General features: G+C 44.8%; 1 protein-coding gene across 4 annotated transcripts in view; it reads right to left on the reverse strand.

The window, feature by feature from the left end:
- TLN2 (talin 2) overlaps positions 1 to 22430 on the reverse strand; it is a 462999-nt gene that overhangs the window by 85753 nt on the left and 354816 nt on the right. For all 4 annotated transcript variants that reach the window (XM_058665748.1, XM_058665745.1, XM_058665746.1 and 1 more), the window contains 8 exons: positions 21012 to 21220; positions 19468 to 19587; positions 17433 to 17630; positions 16227 to 16366; positions 6576 to 6669; positions 4388 to 4477; positions 2188 to 2310; positions 863 to 1006 (listed from right to left, as the gene is read on the reverse strand). In XM_058665748.1, coding sequence (XP_058521731.1) covers positions 863 to 1006; positions 2188 to 2310; positions 4388 to 4477; positions 6576 to 6669; positions 16227 to 16366; positions 17433 to 17630; positions 19468 to 19587; positions 21012 to 21220 — 1118 coding nt within the window. The remainder of the gene's footprint in view (positions 1 to 862; positions 1007 to 2187; positions 2311 to 4387; positions 4478 to 6575; positions 6670 to 16226; positions 16367 to 17432; positions 17631 to 19467; positions 19588 to 21011; positions 21221 to 22430) is intronic.

Here is a 22430-nt window from a genome sequence, read left to right on the forward strand (position 1 = left end):
TATCCACAGGTGGGCTGGATGCAACTTACTAAGGGATCTGACTAGGGAAGGATCCACAGGCTCCACCCCCGACCTCAACTCGTTTGCCTCCCTGCACTGTATATCGCTTCTGACCTTAAGGAACACATTAGCTCTCAGGCCTGCTTCAGTCCTGGTGGTCCCTCTACTGCCTTCTTGATTCGGATTCTTTTTGTGCCTCCAGAATACTATTTCAAGGTTCACAGTGGACAAGCCACTCTTAAGACCACCTGGGTGCCCCTACATCAGCTGGTTCCCTTTCCTTCCAGTGCACACTGCAATAGTGCTTGCCTGGGAACCCCTGGCACAGGGTACTACAAGTATCCCCTGACCCCCAACACTGTCTACTGCCTCAATTGTCTCTCTGAGTGTTTTCTCTCCTACAGATCCTGACTCAATTGGATGGCTCAGCTCAGAGCTGTAATGTCTGTGATGTGACCCACAACAGTCCTCTCAGAGAATCCACCACACTCTGATTACTGCATTCCAATGTGGCTCAACAGATTAACAGCCAAAAGAGTGGAAGACTGGGGCTTACTGAGCACAAAACAAACTCTTGTGTCGGTGCCCTGAGGTGCATGGCAGCAGGAGACTTCAGATGTCACTGCAATGATTCCACTCCTATCGCCTGCCGCCTGCCGGCACCTGTTTCTATAGCTCTACACATTTTTTCACTTTCACCCCTTGCTGCAACATCCCTCCTACTCACCATTCACAGGATTGCAGTTAGCAGGTGTTGCTAGTTGTGAATCAACAGGAGTCCACAAATTTCTCACCATCTCCCACAACCCACTGAGAGGAACTCACCAACTGCAAACCTGACACTCCCTTCTCCCATGGTTACCTGTGAAGGGCTACTGCCAGGGTCCACCAGGTTTTGGCATGCCATCTGGATTGCCTGATTAGCCCTTGCAAACTGGATGGGGTCCACAAGACCCTGGTGACCTGCTTGGCTATTTGGATCAGAGATGCCAACCAGGTATGCAGCCTGAAAAGGGAAGGAAAAGAAAAAAACCATGTAACTCAGACTCTGTGCTCCTGGGTGGGCCTGCAGGGATGAAGGTGCAAACAATTTTCACCCTCAGTCATTCCTTGGTGCAAACTGGGCAGAACAGTCTCATCCCTCTTGTCAGTAAGTGTGGAGTGACTGACAGGCCCACACAGCAGGAGCTCACAGGAGGCTTCAGTAAACAAAGCCCCTGCTCTTAGTAGAGTATCTATGGAGCTTGATGCTGTCCAAATTGCTCCTTGCAGCCACTTTATGACCATAAGGACACCCAGCCTCAAGTGGGAGAAGTATCATTATACTGATAGTGTGCAGGTTCTGGGTCATCCAACCGTGAGGCCTGCCCTGTGAGGGTTTGTCATCTCATAGCTTGGCCTGTCTTTCTTGTTCAGGTTAGCACTTGCAGGAGTAGGCAGAACCTAAACTTGGAAACTAAGAATGAGTAACATCGCTCAGAAAGCCACAACAGAGATGACAACATTTTGGTCCAAGACAACACAAAAGGCAATGAGAGCAGATTTTTTTTTTAGACTTTTAAATGATGACCAGGAATTTTAATCTGAATTCATTTCCCAATACCAAGAGGAAGAATGAGGGGAGAGAATTCCATTTGCCAAATTTGGGTAGTTTCTCTGACTCAGTAAAATCTTCTAAATTCAGGTAATTGCCAAATAATAAATCCTCCCACACAAAATGTTGACATCTTTTAATCTTCTAACCCATGAGCCTGAAGTTATTGGAAACACATATGGCGGTCAGAAAAGGGCAAAGGGACATGTCTCTATCTGGTGGCATCTATTGATTTTGCCTTCTAATCCTAAGACAAGCATTCTATATCTGCAACTGTAGTGTCTTGCAAAATTTAAGCTAGTCCTTATTTTTCCTTTAAAAACAACCTACCTATAACAATGCTCACTGAAAACAATAAAAATAAGTATTTAGCTCTGAGTGTATGTACTGGGCCTCCCTTGTTTCATAAGTCTCTGCTCTCTGTTACTTGGTCAGAACAGCAGCCTACCTTTTCTGTGATTTCTGTGGTGGTGTTTGCAGGAGGAGCAACACTAGAACCTCCAGACCTTCCCTTGGGACCTGGTCATTCTTGATACCCATGATCCCTCACAAGGATAGAGGTAGAAAACTCTGCAAAGGGACTAACTCCTTACCTGGGCCGCAGCCTCTGTTAGCCCACAGAGAGCCTTGGATGCAATCCCCACACATTCTCCAAAGGCGGGGAGGTCTCCAGTCTTGGCGTTCTGTGAGATCCCTGCCATTGACTCACCCAGAACCTGCAAGACAATCAGCAAGACTCTGCCCAGTGCTGCCTCAAACCAAGGTGTCCAGCACGGCTGACATGAGTAAACCTAACATGCATATTTGAGGTCATTTAATTTGCCATTTTTTCTTTATTTATAATATTAAGAGATTCAAAATCAAATCTACATAAGCCACCTGGGTAACAGGTCTATAAACTGAGTACTGTTACTTCCTAGCACATGAAAATCATGTGCACTGAGATGCAAGTAAAGTCATATCCCTAAGCATACCACTCCGTTACTGAAAGTAGATCTTCGTTAGGATGTTTCTCAAATATTTCAACTATCCTGTCTTATTGTGAATATTATTGGTGTGTGTTTTCCTCAGAGGTCATCAAAAGAACAGACAAAGGGACTCTCAGTATTGAGAATCCGGTCCACAGGTCAAGAGCCCTGCACGAGACCACACAGGCAGAGGATGGACACCCATCTGAGAACTGGTATCCTGTTTTCTGTGGGTCTCTTCATGTACTAAGAGGTAGGGAGTGCACGTCAAAATCACTGACAATGTTCTGAAGGCTGCTGATCTACCCTTGGGAGACATTTATGGCCTTGCCAAGCCTAGAATCCAATGGAGAATTCTCCATTTGTTAATAACCCACTTTGCATGGGGAAGTGAACTAACTCTCTAAAGTTTAGATACACAGAGTAAGGTGGGAGTGTGGTCTAGCCGTTTACACACTGGGCTGGAGCACCTGAGTTCAAATCCCAACTCGTCTCCCAACTCCAACACCCTGTTAATGTGGATCCTAAGAAGCAGCAGGTTGATGGCTCATGTAGCCTAGTCCCTGCTACCCTTGTGGGAGATCCATACTAGGAGCCATATTCCTGACTTTGGCCTGGCCCAGCCCCAGCTATGGACAGCACTGGGGAAGTGAGTCAGTGGGTGGGAGATCTTTGGTAGTTTGTTCTTTCTCCTTGTCTCTCAAATAAATAAGCACATGAAGGAAAAAAGTAAATGCAAAATAATCCCATTCTGTAAGAATTTGCAGAACAAAAGAGACAGAAATATGTTATAACCACTGTTTTTCTTTGGGAGAGAACAGTTTTTTCGGACATGTGTGTATAAAACATATGCCCTTCCATCTCAGATCATACATACCAAAAGCCCCTACATGATGTCAGAGAGAAGTCTAGCTTCAGTCCAACACAAACCAAGTCCATCTAACATCAGCCAAACAGAGACCTTCCAAAGCTCACATAAAAGTGATGTGAGCAAACAGATACTTGGGATGGTCCAGGTGTAAAGCCAGACCATGACAACTTGACACCTGTTCATCTCACTCACACGTGCACTCCCATCTCTTACCTTTGAGTCATTCTCATAAAATGATTACTGTAGAGATGTGTTAATCAACTGATTTTTTTTCTTTAATTACTGCTGCATTAAGCAGCCTCTTTAGACATCCTCCTCAGTCACCTTGACCATCAAATTACATCTTAAGGAACATGATTAGGGTTGTAATTTTAGAATATAAAGGAAACCATTGTATTAGCTCAGATTTTTACGGTCCCTACCCCATGCCTAAAACACAAAACAATACCCACTTTTCTTGGGAATGCAGGCTATGCAAGGGTGGCATGCACACACGCATGTACACACACACTCACACACCCTGTCATATGAGCCAAGGTTAATGCAGGGCTTGCTGCAGTTGTTCAACCACAAGTGGAGGACACACATAATTCAAGTCCCAGTATGATCCATCTGGGATGTGATTCAAAAGCAGACATCCTCACAAGATGGTTCCTGATCACTGAGCTGCGAGCTGGGAGTGTGCCAGGAGCACAGAATCTCAACCCCAGCCCAGATCTGTTTCAGAACCTTGGAAATGGGGCCCAGCAACCCCTGACTTCGCAAGCCTACTGGGTGAATTTGAACCATGACACAGTGTGAGCAGTACCTGAGTCTAGGGCACCACAGCAAAGTTTCCTGATGGGCACAGTCACACAGACTCGCTATAGGCACAGCAGACACAAGTGTCTGTGTGTTTCTCCTTCACCCCAAAAGTCAATGTTCACTTCTAAATTCTGGCACAGGCAGACTTACCTTGGAGTTCTCCATGACGCTCTCAATGCAATCAAAGTATGAAAGATCACTAACAGGCTCATTAGGATTGTCCAACATGCCCTTGACAGTCTGCAGGAGGAGAACATAATTTCACCAGTGAGCAGGTGTCACAGAATGAGAGAAATCTGACAATAACACATAACTGTCCACTTCCAGCCATGCACAGCATTCTGGTCATGATTGCTTGTTAACTCAGAGTCCCGAGGGGAATTCAGATGAGCACATTACTTGCTAGCAACACAACACAGGCTGGAGTGGGGAGTGGGTGACTCAGGCTGACTCTGCAGACCTGAGAAGAGTCTGCTTCCAGCTTTAAAAAGTTTTTAAAGTAAGGTTTCAAAGTTAGTGCAAGGTACCACACTGATGCTCGATCTTCCCAGTCACTCCAAGGAGTTTGAATTTCAAGGACTAATTCCTTTGCTATTTTACCACTGCCAGAAACTCTTTTCCAGTTCTGGAATCTTTTAATAGGAGGCATCAAGGAAGGTAATTTTCCCTCAAACTTCCCATCAACATTCTACCGCCATTGTTTTTCATTTAACAAGTAAAGAAAACGTACACTCTTGTTGAGGTCTCCATCACGGAATAGGGCAGGGGACCTAATGCTGTGTCTTTGTTGTCAAGCAACTAAAAACATGACCAGTTTCCCCTTGTCATCACCTCTGATCACCAAATAGGAGTGCATTTCCCAGGGTGGGAAGATCTGGGGATGCATCTGCTTAACTCCTCCTCACTAAGAGACTGTACACTGGGGCACAGCAGCCTCTGGAGCTCAGCCAAGAAAAAGACACAATCAGGTGGTTGGTACAGCAGGGAAAATATCTGAATCCCATTCTGGCATGCCAGGGTTTGAATCCTGGCTCTGTCTCTGATTCCAGCTTCTAACTAAAGTGCATGGGGTTTGTGTAGGAAAGCGCAGGGGACAGTAGATGACAGTTCAAATACTTGGGTTTCTGCCACTCACATGTAGGACCCAAACTGAGGTCCAGGTTCCTGGCTTTGGCAGGCATTTGTAGAAATGAACTAGTGGATATAAAATTCTTTCTCTTTCTCACTGTCTTTCAGACAAAATGAAAACACACACATATAACCTTAGAAAAAGAAGGCAATGTCATCAGAGTTATCTGGGTTGGGAGGTGTAAGTAATGGGAACTATCACTACTCAGCTCAAGATAAGGGAGAAAGACAGCAGAGAACGAGCGTCCAGTATTTGCTGCTGGGATAATGAAAACTGCTTCAGGAACAGCGGTCCCAAAATAGTATTTGGCAACCAAGGGTACCATTAAGGGACAGAATATACCTAGGCCACATGGGACCACTCAATTCAGCAGCCCACATACTTTTATGCTGGCAGGAATGACCAGACTGGAATAGGGAACCTGTTTGCTGTTCCTGTGTTAACAGTGCCCCTCTTACCCCAGCTGTGCCCTACAGCCTGCTGCCACTGTGGGGCAGGGCCTCCGTCCAACCCTGGGGAAAGCCACAGCAGGCATTCTCCTCATACCAGACCCATGCTGATCTTTCAGGAACCTAAAGGTACACTGGGAACAGCCAGTCCTATCCTACTGAAAGGATCACCAGATGTTTGAATATAACCTGCACTGATTAGGGCTGCCATATGCTGATTTTACTTTCACCCCAAAGCATCATATGGGTGTGTACGAACTTTGAATTACAAATAATGAACAAGACAGTGCACAGAGATAAGTGCCCACAATTGCACCACTGGACCAGCAGGGGGCTGTGTGTCCTCCCTGCTCATACACTAAGAAGAATTCTGCTTGTAGAGTGTAATGTTGAGACAATCATCGCCACTCCAAAAGCACACCTACCCCAACCTCTGTGTCTCTCCCAAGTATTCTAGAATAATCTCCCCCACACTTTCCAGGCAGACGTAGCTGGGCTTCAGCTTATACCCAAACCCCATAGGACCCTTCTTGTCTAAAATAAAAGATCTTTTGAACAAAATACATCTCATCTTTGTGGATTAGGAGGAAGTAGGCATGACAATCCTATCTAACTGCACTTCTTTCCTGCTAGGATTGGATGTTTACCTCCCAGCAAACACAGAAGGAGAGAGGATAGGAAATTAACCCATGCAGAGAAAAAATAGACACATTACATGCACGCATGCGCATACGCACACAGCAACTGCGTAGGCACCTACCTCGAGCTCCCGGAGGGCGTTATCACACTCTTTCTGGCCAGGAGCTTGCTGGGTACACAGAGTGATGAGCTGATTGATGCTCTCGGTCACAGCTCTGAGATGGAAACAGGAAAAGTTGTTTCTTTGATTTCTTGTGAGGATGAACAGTTATTTTCCTCAACAACATTTTGTGGGTTCACCAGAAATAGTCAAGCAATTCACACACTATTTAGACCCAGGTCCCCATAAAAGCTCCTCCACTGGCTCCATATAACCAAAAATTAACCATGCCCAGAGATAAGAGAATAACTGCCTTGACTCTGATGTCTCATTTCACTTCCTGTTAAAGGGTACTAACAGTTCTCTTAAGGTGTGACTCTCTTAATATATTCATAAGGAAGAATTTTAAATGTTACACATACCAAAGAGATTTCTTTAACATTGGTTAACACCTTTCATCAGCAGATCATGAGAGAAATAACATTATCTTTGCAAGGCTAGCAAGGCTATCTTGAAAAGTATTTTGCACTACACACACACACACACACACACACACACATTAACTATTTGGAAGGCAGACACACAGAGAGAGCAGTATCTTCGATCTGTCAATACATTTGTTAAAAGGCTGCAATGGCTAGGCTAGGACTGGGCCAGACTGAAGCCAGAAGCTTCATCTTGATCTCCCACAAAGGTGGCAAGGAGCCTAAGCACTTAGGCCAACTTCTACTGCTTTCCAAGGTGTATTAGCAGGGAGCTGGATCAGAAGTGGAGCAGCTGGGACTTTAACTGGCAACCATATGAGAAACCAGCATTACAGGCAGCAGATTTACCCACAACTCAAATCCCAATCTATTTTTTAAATATACTGAACGTACAAAAAATTACAGACATATAAGGAAAGTGTAATTGAAATGAATTTTTCTTGGTGCAAAAAATTTTTTTTCTTTTTAATTGAAAAGGCAGATCAAGTTTATGAAGAGACAAAGATCTTTAATCCACTGGTTCACTCCCCAAGTGGCCACAATGGCCAGAGCTGAGCCAATCCAAAGCCAGGAGCCAAGAACCTCCCCTGGGTCTCCCATGTGGGTGCAGGTTCCCAAGGCTTTGGGCTGTCCTCGACTGCTTTCCCAGGCCACAAGCAGGAAGCTAGATGGAAAGTGGAGCTGCCGGGATTAGAACTGGCACCCATATGGGATCCCGGGGCTTTCAAGGCGAGGACTTTAGCCTCTAGGCCCAAGAAGGGTGTTCTAAAATACCTTTTTAAAAAGGCATTTTACAAAAAGATTACATATATATTTCATATTTTTTTGCAGCAAAATATTCTTATCTTTAAACCTCCATCTTTCACAAATATTTTATTGAAAAATCTTCATACATTAATTGTGATTACAATTTTAAATAATGTATCCAGTGAATTCTATATGAATATTTTGTTGCTTGAAGCTTATGTAACTGTATTAATTATTTTTCAAAATCTTGTCTAGTTTATTTGAAAGGTAGAGCAATATATACAGAGAGTGAGAGAAACCCCATTTGCTGGTTCTCTTCCCACATGTAACAGTGGGTCCGGTTCAGTCAGAGCCTGCAGGCAATTATATCTGTGTCTCCCCTGTGGGTGGCAGTGACCTGGATCCTTCAATCACATTCTCTACCACCCAGGATGTACATCAGCAGCAGGAAACTGCGTTAGAAACAGAGGGGTTACTTGATCCTAGGCAATTCCACAGAGGGGACTGCACACAGTCTTAACCATAACACAATGCCTTTACCCTTCCTACCTCAATTCAAACAGCTGCTTCCTTTGTTGTCATTAAGAAAATAAACTGGAGATTCCCACATGATTTTACATGTTACTCTGTTCTTTTAAGGATGTAAGAGGCATCCTAGAATTTCTCCTCTCCGGAAAAAGATTCTATCCGCTGCTGATTGTGCTTTGCCTGCTCTGAGGCTCCGATGTGGATAATGTAGAAAGTTGTGTTCCATTTTGATTTAACTTTCCATAGGATATGAAAAACACTTTCTTTTTTCCTTTCGGTGTATGGAAGCCCAACTGTTCCAACACTATAGTTGCAAAGACTCTCTTCTGTGAATTGTTCCTGCAGAGCTGCTGACCGTGAGGTGGCCATACCAGTTCCAGTCTACCGGGGTCCACTTCTGAGCTGTTTGCATTTCATTAACCTATGTGTCTAGCCTTTCACCAATAACACACTTGTCTTCACTGTTGCAGCTTTATACTGAAACATAAAACTAAGTATTTCACCCTTCATAAATGAAAAATCTAAGAGATATACAACAACTCCCTAAGGAGAAGTGATAAATCAGAAGCCAACACAAGACTATAACACTGACTTCAGAGCCAGACTCCTACCTCTTTTCCCCCTTGTTTGTTTGTGTTTGTTTTTGTAGAATCAAACTTGTGCATGCTTCTGGCTGTGCCTGTAACTCCTTTCAGTTTCTAACCGCTGTGACTACAAGGCAGCTTTAAACAAACAAAACCCAGTAGGGCTCATTGTTGCTGTTAATTGCTAACATAACACTGTATAATAAAAAAAGATGCCTCATTTTATTAGTGAAATTGGCTTTGCAGCTTCCCACAGAATATCAAATTAGATGGGACAAATGTGAATGGACAAAAGCAATCCGCTTAATTATTTGATGAAAGGCTGCTTGCAATTTTAAATCAAGCTGGGATGATGGGAAGAGGAAAAACATTCTTGAATTCAGGAAAGAATTCCCACACCATCATTCAAAGCCTAAATCTACTGATTCATTTATTGGGAGAAAAGTGCTCCATTGAAGGTGCTGCCTCCGCCAAGAAGGATGGAGACACCTGGTGTTTGGCTCTCGGGATCCTGGAGGGTGTAGCCCATGTTGTATGCACCTGGAGTGTCCTCAGAGTGCCCAGCACATGTCCTACATGGCAGCCTTCAAGACCTGCTTCGGAGTGGACTGGCTGGCTTTTCTCAAGACAATAATGAGTGCAGATTACTTTCTGCTATGCTGATGGCAGGGTTGTTTGAGAGTATTTCCACCCAACAGAGAAGTTTCCCACTCAAGTGAGTTTTTAGTTGTATTTTATCTGTGTTTCTAAAAAAAAAGTACTTATTTGAAAGGCAGGTTACAGAGACAATAGGAAAGACAGACACAGAGAGAGAGAGATTGATTGAAATCTTCTATCTGCTAGGTCACCCCTAAATGGCTACAATGGCTGGGATTGGGCCATGTCAAACGCAGGAGCCTGAACTCCATTCAGGGCTCCCATGTAGGTGGCAGGGACTCGCACTTTGGCCATCTCCTGCTTTTCCCAGGCTCATTAGCAGAGAATTAGTTGGGAAGTAGAGCAGCTGGAACACCAAATGGTGCTCAGGTGGGATGCTGGCATCACAGACCATGGCTTAACCCATTGTGCAACAACACCAATGCCACCTATGTTTTTTTAAAACCTAGTTTTTCTATTACAGGCCTAAGTGTTTACAAATGGTGAACCGAGAAGACATAGCAAAGTGGGAAAGCTTCCTGCTTGTTTAACTTTTTTTGTAGATGTAGTAATTTTTCAAATAACGATCTGGAACACAAATATGACAGACTAAGTAAGGGTTTGTGGTTGGGTAACCCCTGGGAGTGCCCACATAATGTCATGTGTTGGAACCACCTGGTAATATTGCTGTGATCATGAAGCACAACAGAGATATCACAGACCCCTTTAACTCAGCACAGAGGCTATGTTAACACAGCCACACAATCAACAAGGTCACATGAACTTGACAATGAAAAATCATATTTTGCTTCAAATGGCAGCAGCTCCTGGAACAGCAATCAAAATGGGCAACAATAAATGACAGCCTGTGGAAGAGGTCTTAGGCCCATTCAATCACAGAATATTCTTGATGCCTGACTCAGTATGAAAATTTATAAAATAGTTCCGACATCATGAGCTCACCACTAAAAACAAACTTGTAGATATGCAGAGAAAAGTAACAGTGGCACATACGAAAAGGCTGATAATGACTTCATGTTGTTTTTTTTTTTAAAGATTTATTATTATTGGAAAGCTGGATATACAGAGAGGAGGAGAGACAGAGAAGAAGATCTTCCGTCCGATATTTCACTCCCCAAGTGAGCCACAACGGGCTGGTGCGTGCCAATCCAAAACCGGGAACCAGGAACCTCTTCCGGGTCTCCCATGCGGGTGCAGTGTCCCAATGCATTGGGCCATCCTCCACTGCTTTCCCAGGCCACAAGCAGGGAGCTGGATGGGAAGTGGAGCTGCCGGGTTTAGAACCGGCGCCCATATGAGATCCTGGCGTGTTTAAGGCGAGGACTTTAGCCTCTAGGCCATGCCGCCGGGCCCTTCATGTTGTTTTTAAAGAAAACAATTTTAAGGTTTTAATAAATCTACTCAAAAGTTGTCAATGGATTTATAGTATCATTAAAAATACAAATTAGCAATAGTTCTGCTTAATGTGAATCCAAATAGGCCTCAATTTCTCCTTTTAATGTTTCCATTGCTCAGAGCTTTACAAGTTTATTTACAAGTCATTTTATATGATTTTATAATGTTTAAATTATTTCCAACATGAAGGGCCCGGCGGCATGGCCTAGAGGCTAAAGTCCTCGCCTTGAACACGCCAGGATCTCATATGGGCGCCGGTTCTAAACCCGGCAGCTCCACTTCCCATCCAGCTCCCTGCTTGTGGCCTGGGAAAGCAGTCGAGGATGGCCCAATGCATTGGGACACTGCACCCACGTGGGAGACCTGGAAGAGGTTTCTGGTTCCCAGCTTCGGATTGGCGCAGCACCGGCCATTGTGGTCACTTGGGGAGTGAATCATCGGACGGAAGATCTTCCTCTCTGTCTCTTCTCCTCTCTGTATATCTGACTTTGTAACAAAAAAACAAATAAATCTTTAAAAAGGCCTTTCTAAATGTAAAACCATGTAGTGCTCAAACACAGTGCATTGCTGCAACTCATATTTCAGAATTCTGTCTGGGAATTTTCTTTTTTTTTTTTTTTAAAGTTTCTTTTTTTTTTTTTTTATTGTTAATTATTTTGCATTATGTGACAGTTTCATAGGCTCTGGGAATCCCCCCCTCCCTCCCCCTCCCCTCCCCCCGGTGGATTCCTCCACCTTGATGCAGTATTACAGTTCAAATTCAATCAAGATTCTTTCATTGCAAACATATACCAAGCATAGAGTCCAGCTACTTATTGTCCAGATGGGTTGAACAGTTTCTTGGGGAGACCTTTTCTGGTCTGAAGTTTGAGCTGGCAGAATATCATCACAGTCAATTAAGAGTCCCAATATAACATCAACAGCAATTTGCAATGTTATGGAATTGACATGGTTTTGAGTAACCAGTGTATTAAAAAGAAAAAAAAAAAAAAAGGAAAACAAGTCCTAGCCACAACCTATGATTAGCTCATTGACATTTCAATTTTAGTTCATATACAGGACCGGCTGCTCTATACCTTAAAATGGCCATAAGGCACCATTCAGCTGTTTCGTGTCCATTTCATCTTAGTATTTAGCCAGTTGTTGTGTTGAAGTAAAATTTTGCTGATCTTGGCAGATTTTAGGATAATCCAGACTGGCTTGGAATTTTCAATAGAAGTGGAACCAGGGAGGGGTGAGAGGAAAACTAAAACTCAAAGCCATCTCTGTGCCCAATGACCTCTGAAGTCCAGATCACAGGACAAGGAGCTCACAGGACACACAGCAGCACCAGGTGGCTTCCTTCCTCAAGGGCAGAGGCACTTAGGAAGAGAAGAAAAAGCCAATCAACATCACCCTGAACCATCCTAGGGTCCTGCCATGCATGAAGCAAGGGGATTAAAAAGTGCAACAGTTTAAATGAGCCCAGGACAGCAAGGTGCCTGTGATCCTGCTGGAGAGGCAAGGCAACAAAACACACAGGAATTGAACCAAAGAATACAATGATCAGGGCAGGACATATGACAAAATGGATCACAGAAAGAGAGAATAAATACACAGCACGAAAGAAAATTCATCCCCACCAAGAGGCACGAGTTCTGCACAGAGGGGAGTGTCAGATGTGAATTGGAATAACTGGAAAGGTCGGGGCTGGGGGAGACTCTGATTAGCAAGAGAACATTCTAGATGAAGCCGCATGGCAAGCAGAAGCCCTGCTTATGATTCTCTCCTTGCTAGAGTGGAGGCACTCCTCCTGTTGCTCTTGGGGTCTTCCTTTCCAGATTCCGTAGACATGGCCTGCAGGATCCTCAAACCCAAGCACAGAGTGGGTGTTCAATCTATAGTGAAGGTTAAGCTCCCAGCATTCCATAATCACAGTATGGAGTTGGATCCCTGGCTCTGCTCCCAATCCAGGTTCCTACTAATGTGCATCCTGGGAGGCTCAAGTTATTGTTCCCCTGGTTCTCCCATCCCAGACTTGGATCTCTACTTCTGTCCTCCAGCAACTGCAGGCATGTGGGGAGCTAACAAGCAAACAGAAGAGAATGTGTTTTCTCTCTCTGTCTCTCAAATGTGCAAAAATTAAAAGCAAAACACAAAAAGTCTAAGGGTGCCTAGGGAGTCAGCTGTTGCTTGTAAACCCTCAGGAACTCCCCGGAGACAGGCTGCAAAGTGGCTGAAAACTAGCCTAGGCCAGGAGCAATGGTGGCAGCTGTGGACATAAAGATGTCCCAGCTTTGGCATCTTTCTGGCAGGTGCTTTGAGATGGGTCTTTCCCTTGTTCTTCAGGCCAAGGTCAAGTCACAACTCCTTGTCTAGCTCAGGGAGCACCAGACCAGCCCTTAGTGAGGAAAAGGCTGATGCTTGGATGACAAAGGGTCTCTAGTACTCCCAAGCTGGTCAGAGTCCATCCAAGAGAATGACAAGATGGACATGCAAAACAGAAAATTATTTCCTCCAAGCTAAGCATGAAAAACTGAGGGCCTGAGATTCCTATATGTACCTGAGCTCCAAGGCAGAATTTAGAGCAGAGGAGAAAGATGTTGTCCTTTTTCTCACAGAGCACCAAGGACCAGAGACCACAAGCACAAAGTGTTTCAAATCTGTGGACACAGGGGCAAGACAGCGTCCAGGTGGCTCCAGCAGTGGCATTCCTGAGGCCTTGGGGAGTGTAGTGGAGGGTGGGAGGAGGTGTACCTATGAAGGACACGGGGGGAGAAGGGGACTTGGCTGTTTCAAGAACATAGACAGCAGGGAACTGAATATTGAGGCCAAGATATCAGACAACTGTGACTCATCCCACTGTGCATTTAACACAAGGTCAGGACCAAAGAAAGGACGGCGGAGTGTGATGTGCTGGGCCTTGCCCCGTGTCCATCAGCACCGGATTCCTGACACAGGCACCATGTGTGCCCAGCAGCCTGTGCTGTGCCTCACTCATATCAGGTTTGCAAAAATTAATGAAGACATAAACACACCCCAGTCTGGCACAGTGCTGCCTCCCACAAGGAGCCCACCTGACTCCCTTGACCTGGCTGGAGTTTCTACAGGGAAAAAAATGCCCTCCAAGACTTGCAACATGTGCCAAGAAACCAAGGAAAATGTGCCACTAGCCTTGCAGAGTTCCATCCTGAAATAACTGTTTTCATGTGGTGATTTCTAAGTGCTTCCTTGGCTATAAAACCACAAAGTGAGAACTGTCAGCTGCTGCAAGCCTGGGGAAGAAACAAACAGAGCTTTCTGACTTGGTCTCCAGATGTTTTCCTCAATGCTACCACCAGGGGGCTGGCAGGTACCCACATGGCTTCCCCAGAGGGCTTCCTTCTGTGTCTGGTGTTCAAAAGGCCAGCAGATACTCTCCTCTGTTTCCCAGAGTTTAAAAGAGTGAACACATTCCAGGACAAAAGGTGTCATTTGGAAATGAGGCAAGAAAACGAAAATGAACAGCATGTGAGTTCAGATACCTAGAAATGTCAATTGCCTTAGCCAAAGACTCTGTAGGAAAAAGCAGCTGTTGAAAGGAGTTTTTTTTTTCTTTTCTTTTCTTTCTTTCTTTTTTTTTTTAAAATCAGAATCAGCTACTGAACAGATATCAACAACCCCTCCCAATCCTGGCAATCTCACTTTCCCCACCCTCTGCCATGCCCTCCACTATCAAAGGAGAAAATAACTTTATAGGGAAAAAAATATCACCAAGTAGGAGATGAGGTGGGGAGATAAGATAATTATTCAATTCTCTAGTGGCTGAAGTGATTGTTTTGCAGCTAAAATATATTGCCAGGGAATAAAATGAAGAAACACACAGGCTTGCAAAGGGGCTGCTCTGGCTTTGTCTAGTCTCCCACCAAAAATAACACTACAAACCAAGAGGAGCTGAGAGGTAGGTTTTAGCCAGCAATCCCAAGAGACGGTACGCCAGGATGTTGTAGTTCATACTTGCACTTTGCAAATGGCCAAGTACAGATAGGGAGAGCCAATGTGACTCTGTGAAGTATTGAAACCAGGGCTAGCATTTAGGACTATTGGCTTCCAAGTCCCCAAATTCAGGGGCTGAGCCCCCATACAGATATGAAGAAATAAAACTCTCCTTATGCCACACAAGAGAGCATTTTTCAGAATCACCCTTCTGCACATTTTAAAGACACCTCTATACATCTATCTCACTGTTGTCAGCTTCCTTTCTATATATATAACCTGATATCAAATCAGGCTAAGAACACATCTGTACAGCCTGAAATCATAAAACGCACTCCCCTCTGGGGTTCAGAAAAATGAATGTGGGGTTGCTAATAGAAACCCTTTCAGGGCCATCTCTGCAGCTGCTGTAAACACTGGTATTCAATCACCAGTCACTGAACCCAAGGAGTGGCAATTATGTTGTGTCATTCTCTTTCTGGGTGAAAGCAACAGGAAAGGAGGGCAATGACATCACCCTAAACCAAGAATCATGTTGTAACACAGCTCTGAAAACAATTTATTCCCATTGTGACTCCATTCATCCTGAACTGGGGTCCAAGCACATGTGATAGATGAACTGTGTTCAGTTAAAAAAAAAAAAAAAGCATTGATTTGAGATGCAGACACACACACACACACAGCAAGCTAGCTCCTATCCCATGGTTCACTATCCAATGTCCATGATGATGGGGGCTGCAGAAGGAGCTGGAAATGCAATCAAAGTCTCCCAGAAGGATGGCGGGAATTTAATTAAAGGAGCCATCCCTGCTGCCTGCCAGGGTCTGCAATCCCAGGGAGCTGGGGTCAGAAATTGAACCTAGGAACTCTGAAGTGGGACTTAGGAATCTTCACCATCGAGCCAAAAGTTGACCCTAAACTCAACTCAGCATGAATGCCAAGCACATAAGACACGTTTAATAAATATCTGTTGAATGACTCTGAGAACTGTTTCTGTTGTGCCTTTAACTAGTTTTCAGATTTCTTTGTAAACAAGCAAATGTAACTTCCATGAGGTGAAAAACATATTACAAGTCCATGGGAACTTAAAGTCTGTGCGTCCCTATTGAAAGGCTGAATGAGAAGACTAAGATGGAAGGAAAGTGGAAACAAGCCGGTTTTGCAAAACACTGCGATCTCCACGACTTGATGCCATTGCCAGCAACTTAAGGACAGTATACCAATGCCTTTCTCAGTCAAAGCAGCAGGGTGCTGAGCATAGCCTGCAGATGGCAACAACATTCCTGAAACACATGGAAGCATGGTCTCACCATTTCTCTTACCTTGCAGCTGCAGCCAGCAGATTTTTTGCATTGGGAGCTCCCGGATCTACAGAGAGAGACTTGGCTGCTAACAAGAGTTTGCTGGATGCCATGGAGATGTTCTTGAGGTTCCCTATCACCTGGATCTGGTCTTCTTTTGTCTGGAAGGTCAACAGGAGACAGAGTCATTAAGGAGAAGCCTACTTCTCCTAACATTGAGAGCTCAAAGCAGCATCTTGAGACAAAGGCAAGTTATCTTCATAGATATTGAGCAAGCGCTTGACTCTGACACCGATAAGGGTGAATTCCACCCGAAAAGGATGCTCAGACCAAGATGTGCACAATCAGGAAAGAAATCCACGTCCAAGTGGGTTGGCCAACAGCTGTGCTTTCTCACAAGTGGAGGCAGTGAGGGCGGGGCTGCAGGGGGAGGGGATGATAGTAAGGGAAACTATACCAAGGCACAGAGCACCATCTTGCTCAACAATGCTGCAGTTGTCACAGGGCCTGGACATCCCGGCCTGGCACAGATGGCCAGCACTGCTCCGCTATTCAAAGCTGCCTGCATCCCAGAAGCTCCTGACTTGGGAGAGGCCATGTGTCTTATCTGGCTGGCCGTCAGAGTCACCACCTGGGTCCTTAACAGAACAATCCATACCCCATCGTCTCTGTTCAGGAGCTCCTGGGAGCTTAGGCTAAAGCAGAGCGGTCAGGCTGCCCTGCTGCAAACAAGCTGCCTCTCTGTTTGGAGGAAGGAGTCAGTCTGACATCACGTCATGCTCAGAGTCAGATGCATTGCGTGCAAACAGGCCAGCAAGACCTCCCACAAAGACACTTTTTAAAAAAACTATAATGATCCCCACCACAGTCTCTGCTCAGCATTCTCCTCCTTTCCCAGCTCCCCAAAGAGCCTAGGTAAAAGAAGATCATGGGAAAAGTCATTCCTCTTACCAGGGTGAATTCTGCACCCTGAAGCTGATAGCATCTTTGGGAATGCCATTCCTGTGAGGTCATGGAGATCCGTAAGCAGTACCAGGAATACAACTATGGCCTGTTGACAGGTTCCCTGGTCCCATCACGAAAGAATTACTCTCTTGTTCAACTGATTAGCATCAGGGGTTGTAAGGGTCATTGCAGTAGGCCAAGGTCATGATCAACTTCAGGTAGCTACCTCCATCTGCACTGGGCCAGCCAGCTTCACACCAGTACAGACCCCATCACACGCACCTGGGCTTGGCCAGCCATCTCAATGCCAGCGTCGAGGAATTCATCAAAATCATCACTGAACTTCCCAGAGGCTGCAGCCAGCTCTCCGCTCTGGCCCCGGGTGGCATGGACCACTTCCCCTGCAGACTGGTTCAGGTCAGCTGCCGCCTGGTTCAGCTCACTTTGAGCTTCCTGGAACGGTTTTGTGCTGGGAGGTAGCTGCAGCAAACAGATGGCATATCCCATGAGAAGCTTGACTCAGCTCAGCAAGGACAAAGGAAGGCATTGTGGGTTGCCTTTACTGAATCATCAAGACTACATGGCTCAGTGTCATCAGGGCCCACGTCAAGTTTCACACACATTACAACTTTCATGCATCCATTCATTCAAACGTACTGAGCAACTACCCCATGCTGGATGTCATGGATCTAAACACAATCAAGGACTTTACAGCCTTCCATGAGGAAGACAGGGTACACACCCAGGCAACCCCTTCCAGGATACATTTTCTGCAACCCACTACACTATTTTGCCTCAAGAAAGAAACTCCCATGTTTTTGCTTTCCAGAATTCAGAAGCAGATGCTACGAAATCTCAAGTTTTTCCAAACTAATAGTCCCAATTTTGTCTTCTAAGTGGTCTCTGCTAATAATTTTTGTTTACAGAATATATATGTTGCTAACTGAATGATAGCTATCTATGAAAAGTTCCAGATTCCAGCTAAGCACCTTAATTACCCACAAAGGATCACCCAAATGTCCATGCTGATAAGAAACAACAACAAACAAGCGTGAGGCCTCCTCAAAGCAGAAATTCCTAAGGCTGGCTCAGGCAGCCTGCACCTGTCTGACTTGACTTAATTCAAAGTCCATCACAACCCCCTCGCTTCAGTCCCACTGGGATGACCAGGAGTAAACAAGACAGGCTCCAGCGCATCATTGTGAGAACTATATCTATGAATGATATTGAAGCTAACTAAAATTGTTTTAAAAATAAAGCTCCACCGGCTGCAGGCTGGTATAGCCTCTATGGAAATCAGTATGGAGAACATTCAAAGAACTCAAATTCAACATACCGTATGATCTGGCAATGGCATTCCTAGGAATATATCCAGAACACTTGTTTTATGAGAAACCAACATGCACTCCTATGTTCATAGCAGCACAATCAGTAATTGCAAAAACATGGAAGCAGCCAAAATGCCCATCAGCAGAGGATTGGATAAGAAAGCTATGGTTCATCTACTCCATGGAATACTACTCAGCTATTAAAAAAAACAAAATGCAGTTCTTTGTGGCCAAATGGGCCAAACTGGAAACCATAATGCTAAGGGAAATGAGCCAATCCCAAAAGGTTAAATACCCATGTTTGCCTTAATTTAAGATGACACGATGTTATGTATAACATGTTATGTTAGGTATGTTATATGTTGAGTATAAACTAAAATTGAACTGTGAATGAGGTGGTCACAGAAGGTGGTTAAGAACTCGCATTTACTTTTAACATATTGGTTACTCATTACTATGTCAATTAATTCCATAATGATGTAAATTTTTGCTGATGGTATGTTGGAGCTTTTAATTGATCGGGGTGATACTCTGCTGGCTCTGTCTTCAGACCAGAGAGGGTATACCTAAGAAGCCGTTGAACTTGACTGGACAATAAGATGCTGGACTCTATGTTTGGTATATGCTTGCAATGGGGGAATCTCAACTGAACTTGAACTGTGGTTATGCAACAAGGTGGAGGAATCCACCATGGTGGGAGGGTTTGGGGAGGGATGAGGAGAATCCAAGTACCTATGAAACTGTGTCACATAATACAATGTAATTAATGAATTAATAATAATAAATAAATTAAAAAAAATAAAGCTCCACCTAAAAATTATGCTAATGATCACAGGGCAAAACAAGGAAACAGCAAACTGGCAGGAAACACAGGACTCCTCAAGTAATGCTTAGCTGTCTGGATGTCCCGTGGAGGAGAGAAAGCTCTGCCCACACCCAAGGTAAGCTCAGTGCTCCAAGCGTCCCTTCCCCATCTGTGAGTCTCTCACCGAATCCACAAGCAATTTCTTGCTGGATTCTCCAATGCTCTTCAAGGCCACGTCTACATCCTTCTGCCCAGGGAGACAATTCACACAGTTGTTCAAGGAGTGGGAGACAGCTTTGGCCACCTGTATGCACAAGGGTGGGAGGGAATGAGTGGGGAAAGTGCCATGAGGAAGCAGTTTTTGGTACAAGTCACACTGTACATTGGATGGGAAGGAGTAGGGACAACATGCAGAGTGAAAACAGGTAAGGAAGATTCCCCAGTGTCTATGTCATGTGGTTTCCTGGAGTAAATCACGTAGCCCAAGACCTTTTGCCCAAGAGTGAGTTCTCATTTCCTTCTTGGGGCTCACATTCTAGCAAAGGGGCTGACCTGCTTCCAAAAGCCAGAGTCTGTGATAGACGCACAGATCTGTGAAGCACAATGACAGGTTCGTTTCAATTTTACTATATGTTCTGTTGAAGCAAGCACACGTCAGGTTTGAAACCAAAGGTACTGATAACAAAAGAAGTGGCAACCTCCTGGGTTCTCTGGGCCACAGTTAGCCAGGCTTATGGGTGATATCTGCTTGCTCAGTGACCCCCTGGGGCCATCATCCCCAATTCTCACTCTGCCAAAGGAAGGGTAGGCTGCTCTGAGCTTTGACAGACAGGTTTGGGGTTGCCAGCAGCTGCCACAGAAGATGTTCAAGCAGCTCCTTGTTCTCCTTCCTGGATATCCTCAGTTATGGGGCAAGCAAAGTCTTCAGAGGAAGCTGTATTACTGTGTCTCATGCAAGCCATCTCTTTTCTTGCCCCATCTCCATCATTTTGCCTGCCTGGTCCCTAAACAAAGGTTTGATCACGTAGTGAAGGAATCCTTTGCAGAGGTAACAGGGAGTCAGAGTTAAAAGTGTATGAATGGGGGCCCGGCAGCGTGGCCTAGCGGCTAAAGTCCTCGCCTTGAACACCCTGGGATCCCATATGGGCGCCGGATCTAATCCCGGCAGCTCCACTTCCCATCCAGCTTCCTGCCTGTGGCCTGGGAAAGCAGTCAAGGACGGCCCAAGGCAGTGGGACCCTGCACCTGCGTGGGAGACCCAGGGGAGGTTCCTGGTTCCCGGTATTGGATTGGCATGCACCGGCCATTGTGGCTCGCTTAAGGAGTGAATCATCGCATGGAGGATCTTCTTCTCTGTCTCTCTTCCTCTGTATATCTGACTTTGTAATTAAATAAATAAATCTTTAAAAAAAAAGTGTATGAATGGGCAGACTTAGCACATGGACCTTGCCTCCCAGGCTAGTAAAAGGCCCAAAACAAACACATTATATTTAGACTCCTAAATTTTCAAGACAGAGTTCAAAGCCCCTCATCTTTTCTGTGAATTAGGCAGCTCTCACATTAAAGTTGGGAACCAGAGCCAAGGCTCATACAAGTGCCTATGGTGTACAGCTTACATGGTTATACCATGTTAGAAGGTTCTGAAAGCACCTGCTGTGTCAAAGTGTTCACACTCATGGAAGAGCCCAGAAGACACCTGCAACCATGAGTCCCAAGACCCAGTCTCACCTGAGCCAGCCTCTGCTGACTCTCTGCATCTCCAGGTGCAATCAGTGCCTGCTTGGCTTCCTGGATGAGCATGGCAGAGCCCTCCATCACGTCCCGAGCAGAATCCAACATGGCATGGGCGGCTGCAGGGTCACTTGTAGATGCGGCCACTCCTCGGGCAGCTTGGGCCAGTGTCTTCAGAGCCTGGGCTGTCTCTCTAGCAGCCACTCCTAGAAGTTAAAAAAAAAAAAAAGCCCATAGACATCCTATTAGATTCTATCCAAAAAGGCACACTTTCACTTAGAAACAAGGATCAGTGCCCTTTCAAGCCCAGTGTTGTCAAGGGGGTGGGGAGCTTCCCTAGTTAATTTTTATAATATAATTTCTGTGCTTCTGGGCCAATCCAAGAGAGACCTAACAAATGCTATGCTGAAACAGAGCTTATCATTGACACCCCCTGCTCCTATAACCTTAAATCTTAAACACCAGGCACAAGGGAGCAAAGATGCGCATGGAGAAACCTGGCTGTGCTTTACGGGAGGTTAAGTTCACTTTTCTTTTCAATGGTCTTTGCTGGAGTATAAATTACATATGATAAAGTACACAAGGGCAGTGCACTTTACCACACACATGCAACTTCACCTATCTGCCATTGCCTGTGCCCGTCCGTCACACCAGAATTCATCATTCTACATGATGATGGTCCTTCACACCAGAAATCATCATTCTAGCATTCTAGCACCTATCATTTTCTACTTTAGAACTACTTATTGAACTGGATCCATCAAGGAAGTATTCTTATTTTCTGTTGTTTTTCATTCTCAGACCACAATGCCATGAGACTCATATTGTTATAGTTCATTCTTTCCTCATATGTGAAGAATCGCATTAAAAAACACACACCAACATTTGTTTATCCCTTCTGTTAGTGGACGTTTGGGGTGTTTCCCATTGGGAGCTACTGCAAACAAAGCTTCCCAGAAAGTCCTGATACATACAGAATAGTTTCCACTATACATAAACCTGGGAAGTTCAATTGCTGGATCACAGAGTAAGTATATATGTAGGTGGAGATGAATCCACAGTTTTTTGCTATCATCCAATCTACCAGCAACATGGTAGAGTTGCAGTCGTTCTACATCACAGCCAATACTTACTTTCATGAGATTTCTAATTTTAGACTTTCTGGTAAGCAAGTACTTGTATTTCAATGAGGAATACTTCATCATGAGTAATAACGTCGAACACTTCTAAAAAATATACTTAGCATTCATCTGAAGGCCCTGTTGATCTTGTTTTATTATTTATTTTAAGTTATTGGAAAGTCAGATATACAAAGAGGAGGAGAGACAGAGAAGAAGATCTTCCATCCGTTGATTCACTCCCCAAGTAGCTGCAATGGCCAGAGCTGCACTGATCCAAAGCCAGGAGCCAGGAGCG

The sequence above is a fragment of the Ochotona princeps genome, chromosome 6, assembly GCF_030435755.1.
Source record: "Ochotona princeps isolate mOchPri1 chromosome 6, mOchPri1.hap1, whole genome shotgun sequence".
Taxonomy (NCBI): Eukaryota; Metazoa; Chordata; class Mammalia; order Lagomorpha; family Ochotonidae; genus Ochotona; species Ochotona princeps.